Source organism: Electrophorus electricus, chromosome 17, assembly GCF_041902795.1.
Source record: "Electrophorus electricus isolate QZ-2024a chromosome 17, ASM4190279v1, whole genome shotgun sequence".
NCBI lineage: Eukaryota > Metazoa > Chordata > Actinopteri > Gymnotiformes > Gymnotidae > Electrophorus > Electrophorus electricus.
The window spans coordinates 5196898-5205000 of NC_137513.1; the positions used below are offsets into that span (position 1 = coordinate 5196898).

General features: G+C 40.2%; 1 protein-coding gene across 1 annotated transcript in view; it reads left to right on the forward strand.

The window, feature by feature from the left end:
- The first annotated feature begins 2458 nt into the window (after positions 1-2458).
- rtn4rl1b (reticulon 4 receptor-like 1b) overlaps positions 2459-8103 on the forward strand; it is a 108519-nt gene continuing 102874 nt past the window's right edge. Inside the window, exon 1 of the mRNA XM_026997665.3 lies at positions 2459-3344. Within this exon, the coding sequence (XP_026853466.2) occupies positions 3332-3344 (13 nt within the window). The 5' untranslated portion in view covers positions 2459-3331. The remainder of the gene's footprint in view (positions 3345-8103) is intronic.

Below are 8103 nucleotides of genomic sequence, written 5' to 3' on the forward strand. Positions count from 1 at the left end.
AAAGACATTACCAGAAGAGCACAGAGCACTTAAACGACTATCGATGTGCTCACTCCTGATGTGCTGCTGTGGCCGTGGGTTGACTATGGAGCACTGTTTAGTGAATACTTAGACTGTTGGTTTACAATATTTGTTTGTTCGTATTTCCCTTTTTCTCCATATTGTCAGTCGCCGTCAACTCGTCTGAGTTAAAACGAGAGAGAGAGATTTTTGTCTCATTTGCTGCGCAGCACATCGTAGTGACCCCTAAACACCTTTGCTACTTTCTCTGTAAATTCCCAACAAAGGGAAAAAAATTTAATTAGTTCGAATTACCCAATAGATTAGTTGTGTGCCGCAACTTATGGATAATTTTAATTGACTGCTGACTTGTCATTTACAGACGTTTGGTCATATTTTGAAGAAGAACTTTTACTTTTGACAGTGCCTTTTAACTCCTGTGCTACTGCTGCTGAGCTGGTGAGAATCTAACGATGAATGAACTAATAAAACTAGTCCCTCATCAGACTGCATCAGGGCTGCTTAGCACCGCACATAGTTATAAGGCTTTTCTACTACAGCATTTTAGAAACTGAGGAAAGAAGGATAAATTAAAGTTGCACTCCTGCCTCTATGACTTAAGAAGTGTTTTGCTCAAGGACCCAATCAAGAAAAAAAGTAATCATTCAATCATTTATACTGCATTTATCTCTCTCTCTCTCTCTCTCTCTATCTATCTATCTATCTATCTATCTATCTATCTATCTATCTATCTATCTATATCTATATATATATATATATATATATATATATATATATATATATATATATATATATATATATAAATTATGACTATATGGTACATTGCTGTTGAGATTCCCCATTGAAGCCTCTATTCAGCACTGACCTGCCAAATTCTGTAGATGGGGCATTAAATTTTAACCATGTCTGCTTTATGTGCCAAGGCTGCTAAAACTATATCTAAACCTATATCTAAAACTATAACTTTAGAACTTTACCTTTTGATTGTTTTTAGATTTTGTAAATCAAAGTCCCACAACATTATGTTCAAATTCGCTGTCTTTCATAAGCATCATCAATAACGATTGAAAGCTAACCTGAACTGGAACTAAAGAGTATTTTCAAAGCAGAAACGTTTTAATATAATACAGGAGATAATATTAATAAAAATACACAAATTCTGGAACAACTTTTCTGTATGTTCTCTCATGCACAATTTCCTGCTTATTTTATAATGCCTCTCCATAAAGATAAACAAACAAACACTAAAAATAGATCACTTCCTGGTAATGTTTAATCAGAACTGTTAAGATTAATAATAATCTTTCCAAATCATGATTTCCAAATCAAATTCTCAACTCCTATGTGCTGCTACTGTTAATAAATGATCTATGCAATTCTAATCTATTCTTTATTTATACAAAATTCTCTCAACTGAAAGAAATCTGTGTGTACAATAGCATAACAGTCATTTTCAGAGACCCAAAACTATTTAAATGTGGTTACTTCAATAACCCAGCGCCAGCATAACTATCTATTTTTTTACCAGGGAGAAAATATTACTTACATGTCCCTTAAGCATGCACCATTTGAATTTGAAAGCAGAATAACAAAGTAATTTATTTGTGAAAAAGGTACATTAGCATCTGTAGCATCACCATCAGAGTGCTGTGATGACGAAAAAGGGTATGAGATAAAGATAGACCCTGCCTTGTCGACCACCAAGTGGAATCAAATGTCCAAACCAATAGTGCTGAAATGTAAAAGAAAATGTGCTTATCTATCATGTCAAACATCCCTAACAACAGTTTTAGGGAGTCAGAATGAAATCTATAGCTGTCTGAAACAGAGATCAAATTTGTAAAATTATACATTTATTTATGTATGAGTTGTGTACATGAAATTCGACTGGAAAGAGGAAATCAAATTAGATATGATACTACTGCCATACAAACATTTGCCTAAAGAGAAGCCTCTGAGATCATCAACCAAATGACTTCTCTACTTCTTGTTGCAGGAACATTTTGAACCTCCTGGAAAGATTCTGAGGATGTACTGAAAATGTTTCCATGCCCAAAGACAATCTAGGCAGTACTAAAAGGACATTTCTATAACAATTAACACTGTTCCCAAGCCTCTAGGGAACACATCAAAACATCCAAAACGTTTAGGGAACTAGTGTAACCATTTTCTTGGAAATTCCTTAAATTCCATACATTTGTTATTCAGGCTTCACTTAAGAAGCTACATATTGACTCCACATTGGAGAGAGAGTGAGAGAGACAGAGAGAGAGAGACAGACAGACAGACAGACAGACAGACAGAGGGATTAAATTTAATATGCATTTAGATAGGGCCTACACAAAGTGAAAGGAACAATTGACATGAAGTTGCATTTTTAGACTGGGTAGAGTTCCACCACACACTTGAGTGTATCAAATCGCGAATCAAATGCCAATTGCTGATTTCCTTGGATGCGGGTGTTCATCTAATGCACATCTCGTCCTTTCCACCCGTCTTCTCGGTAGGAACAGGACCTTACCATCATTCAGCCTCAGCCTTTCAAACGCAAACTGTTCAGCCACTGCGCGCAGTGCGCAACGAAGCGAACATCGGTCTGAGCGCGGATTAAAATGTCATTACTGGTCAATAACTCGACTGGAAATCTGAAGGCAGTGGTTTCGGAGAGGTAAGTCCGTCGACATCCTGCACCGTGGCACCGGAACATCTCCGGACATCTCCCGGCTGTGTGTTTTTGACTCATTTTAAGAGCGCATGCGATAGTTGAAAAGAGGGATTCATCGCGTGATAGAGGAAAGAAGATTTGGCGAACTCATTGGAAATCGCATGACATGGTATCCGAAAACGCATTAACGGTGCGTGTAAATCTAAAGGTTTAACGTCGTTGAACTATTGTGCGTTCTCTTGCGCCTGGAGCGTAGCAGCTATCCGCGGGAAGTCGGTACGGTTATCGGCGTATAAACTGCACTACTGGGATCTCCTGCCGATGTTTTTGCCTCAGTGTATCTTGGACATGAATAAGAAGGCAGTTTTGACTGCAGCATGTGTCTTTTCGCTGGACTGCTCTCTATTTGCCAAGGACCGCACAGGACAAGAGCAAGCTACATCCCTGTAGATTCACGCTATTGAAATTCAGCAAGAACTCTCCGCAGCTATCCGAGACCACCACTAGCACGCTGAGCTAAAGTCCAGCAACATTTGCAAAATCCCCTTCGCTTCATATTGACAGTGGAAACAAAATCACGTTTGGGCGGGAATGCAAGACTAGATGAACCCCGGAGGGGCATAAAACGAATCAACACTTTCCAACATGTTTAGACGGGGTAAGTCGAATTTCTAACTTATTAACGTGCTCTTACGTAATTTTCATAAGTTGATTGACAGTCCATTTGCTGCAGCTGTGCGACGATGTCACAGAGAAAAAGGTGTCTTACGCACACAGTGCACGGAGATTTTAGCACCCTGTGCTTATGGGTGGTGTTCTAGTTCTAGGAATATGCCTTAAATCGATGTATCACTGATATACGAGCTTAGTGGCATGTGAGGCTTTAGGAGTTGATGCAAAGGCTTACAACTTCGTAAACGTTAATTTGGTTGGAATTATATAGCCTTAATGTCCGCGGTCCGCGTGTGCGGGATGAGCGCATGCAAGACGATCGTGAATGAAATATTTATTCACATAACGAAATATTACTCTTAAGATATTAATGGTGCATGCCGCAGTGCAGTTTGACTCGTTCGTTCATAGGAAGACATTGTGCTATCGGGTTGGCTTCAATATTTTTTCCCTGGTTCATTGCACTTTTGGATTGGAGCAGTATTTAAGATGGATAAAAATAATGAACTACAGGAAAGGATAGTGGACTATTATGAAATAGTAAAATCCACATATGTTTATGATCGGTCGTAGTCAGTGGAGGAGAGTTGCTGTCTTTGGATTATTGTAGGTGTGCTGTCAAAATGAGACTCACCTGGCCACGTATGGCAGACCCGGCTTTCCCTTATATTTCTCGTACAAAAACAAAACAAATTCCTAAGAATTCTCTAACTTTTGCGAGCCTTTTCCGAGACTACACGTTTTCGTGCTTTTTGGAGGTTGGCACGCAAATTTCTACGCGTTCTTTGATATTATTACCGTGGTCTCGCGACGCGCATTCAGTCAGTCTGGGAGGATCAAAGCAGTTCGCTAGTTGCGGGTCTTAGTTCGTGGAAAATTGTTATTCCTGTTCGCACGAAACACAGCTGAAGCACCCGTCAGGAAACCGACAAGCAGTATATTTAAAGAAGGGAATTATTGCAAATGATTGCCAATATCAAATCAAATATTTTATCATGGGCCGATTTGATGCCATCAGTTATAGGTATAGGTACACACACACACACACACACACACACACACACACACACACACACACACACACACACACAAACACTTTCATCATGCATGATTTAATATCACTTCTTTCCCACTCCTTTATTAGAAACATTCATAGTGCACCATCTCTGACACTTTATGAGGCACGCCTCTCTCGTAGGTGCATTTTGCTGGTGTACAGTTACAGCCCGTCTTGTATCCATGCTCAGCCCTGTTCATTACTGGTCCGTTCCTGACTGCGGGGAAGAATGGTTGGCATCAATGACACTGACGTGGTAGCGACATGTCAGTGGGTGGGGTGTGTGTGTGTGTGTGTGTGTGTGTGTGTGTGTGTGTGTGTGTGTGTGTGTGTGTGTGTGTGTCAGTGCCATTGCTGGGTCAAGAGTGGTCCGCCACCCAAAATGAGACTCCAAAATTAGCTCCGGTGGTCAGAAACTCACCACCGATTAAGAGCTGAATGATGGCTGACAAGCTGCACAGCAACAGATGAACTGTAGTCTGTAACAGTAAGTCCACAATTTTAATTACATTAGCTTTCAACGCATATCAAGAAATATATATTTTTTCAAAGATTTTAACGTCTAGCAAATAAATGTATAATTTACTCGTACTCAGAGTAAACGCAGTAGGCTACATTTACTCCGTTACGTTTACCTAAGTAACTTTTTGAACAAATTGTCGTTTTGAGTTACGTTAAATGAGGGGACTTCACTTGCGAGGTCAACAATATACTTTTAGCCTTTTAGCCTTTATACTTTTATTCATGTGTGTTCCACCATTTCTATTTTAAAAATAGTTTTAATTCAGCGCACACGTTGTGTGTTTCCTTTACCTCCCGGTTTTCCAGCACCTGGACAGGCAGGCGTTGGAGGGTCATAAAGACCCTACAGATGCCCTTAGTGGCAGCGCTTTGCTTCGGCGACTTAGCCAACTGGAGAACAAGAAGTAGACCGACATAACGAACAGCGGACGGGCAGGGTTCCCTGTAGGCGATAAAACGCTCCTTTTATTTAAGGCTGATCTGTCTCCGCGGAAAATCCGCGCTGTCTGCTAATGTGCGCTATTAAGACGAACACAAAGTGCTACGATGTGACATCATTCTGACAGAAAAACAATGGCTGGCTGGCTACATATAAGCGAAGTAGCTACAGGCGACAAAATCAGCAGCTAAACTAAGTCAGCTATTCTATTCATATTGAGTTATTCTTTCAAGATTAAAAAAAAATCAACATTTTCGATAAAGATTAAGGTTTATTAAATATTTTATATATATTGCCGTTTCGTTCGATCACAGTTGTTTAGCTAGCTATAAGCAACTTGGCCGTAGATAACTAATGATGACCCATTAGTTATCTATAGTTAGCCAGCCAGCCAGTCTAACAAAGTCTTAAAGGGGACATATTTTGCTCATTTTCAGTGTTTATTATTTTATAATCACGATGAGCCAAGTCTGCTCTGATTGGTCAGATAGCCCACTGTGGTTTGGAGTTCATGAATGAATGTTTAGTCTGTACATTTGTATAATTAGCCGAGAAGTCTACATCTGAGCACGGAATATACAGCTTAAAGCAGCTACACATGTGGAACTGTCACAGTATCTACCTCTAAACAGCACAAATCCACAATAATACACACTTAAAGGTTGTGAACTTGAATCCTTCACTGGGTTACACAAAATTGGAACTGCCGCACCCTTCAGGATTAGGAGATGCGGAGATCCAGCCTTGAACTGTGCACGATTTTTGAAGCTGTCCACCGTGAAGTGCCAGGCACTCAGTAAAGTAACTGGAACAGGGAGGCAAATTAATTTCAATCACTGACATCTTTGTGGTTCTACCTTTGGCAGAGCATATGAAGGAAATTTCCCCTCACCACACACTGATACAAAACTGAACAATCTTCAGTACTTACTATTGTGTGATTACATCACCTTGTAACAAAGAAAATGGCTGAAATTCCAACAGGGTGTTTTAGCCAGGGAGAGGGTCAAGTCTCCTCACTGTGGCGTGTACTTTGGGCTTTGTAACTTTGCAGACTGTTGACATGCACAAAAAGCTATTTAACGAGTAAAAGTAGAAAACCCAAAAAAGCATAATAGGTCTCCTTCAAAGGTGGCAACACCAGGTTTTAAAACAATTAATTTGAAGTGAAATTATTCTTAGATATATTTGATTTCTATGTGCTGCTTAAATCAGGTTGCAATTTTGAAGTTATATTTTGATTACTAATTGAGATCCAGTGAGGTAACGTGCTACTGGAGTAGTCTTTGTCTTAGATGCTTTCTTACATAAGTAATCATTTTCAGGACTACTTTTACTTCTAACTGAGTGTCATATTTCAAATTAACAATAATTTTACTTGAGTTTGGTTTCTCTAACCACCTCTGTCTGTACGTGATTACTTCCAAGGGATGATGGCTGTTTAACAGCCGTAATGGTTAAAGGATAGTGACTCTAATATGGCCATGTATGCATTCTGTTCTGTTTGTGCATATCTGGAGGATCAGCTAATGATCTGCAGTACGGGGCAACACACCAGTGTTGCCCCGTTGCCATAGTGCTACTTTTCTGTCCAATTTAGTCATACGGGCCACTGCGATCACGGCATATGGGTAGGCTGCAAACAAAATAACATTCGCATTGTTTTGCTTTTACTGCTTGTGAAAGTTATTGTTCATTATTTGCAGTTTGATAGTTTTTCAGGGAAATGAATATAATGAGGCTTATTTGCTCCACAAGGTAATCCTTAAACAACTAGCGCTGAGCGCATTAGAAATAACACACTTTGAAGCACTGCTGCATTTATAAGGTCTCTCTCTGTCTCACTCGCTCGCTCGCTCTCACTCCCTCTTTCACTCACCGACTCAGACACACTTGGAGAGCAACAAGCATCGTAAACAGCATGCGCACAAAGTTGGTATTTCAAAGGTGACTTTTACGTGATGTCTTAGGGTCCTATTAACAGCCTACCTTGTTTAATTGTGCAGAGTAGTTATATAAATGCATAATTTGCACATGAATTCTTGCATTGTCCTTTGTGGATATCACACCGTCATGCATGTGCCTCTGTGTGTTTGATCGCTGGGTAGCGCTTACACTGTCAATGAAACAGGCTCCTGTTTTTCTGTGAGCTGTGTGGCATTGGACTGTGGGTCAAGCCCAGAGGCGCGGCTGGTAGCTCCTGATTACACTCTTGGGAGGGCACCCCCTCCTGACCCAGACCCCTGTGGGTAGATGTGTCAGCGCAGTGCTTGGATAGTGAGGCCCTGCAGCCAAAGCAGAGGTCATAGCAGTAGGTGCTGCTGAGACAACATGTTTATGAATGTGGAGGACCTGGAAGAATATGAGGGGTAAAGATCTGTCAGGAAGCAGTTAAAAATGACACCAAAGGAATCTACACCGTCTAGTTCTAACCATTGCCTGATTCCACTCTAGAAGACAAATTCTACTATTACTCCAAAAACATGGGGCTTTGAAATCATGTACTTTAAATGTAAGGATCTTGGTACCTTACTGGAGGATACATTTATGGATTAGAATCGCTTAGATTGAACCTGGAGTGATATAATCTGTTTAATCTAACATCATCTCATTTCCTTGGTAAACCATGGTGAATATGAACCTGCAAACATGTGGTCAGTGATGCCAGTGCTTGCGCTTTGTCACCAGTGTTATGTTCTGTATTTTTTGCGCTAGCATTACGTTTAA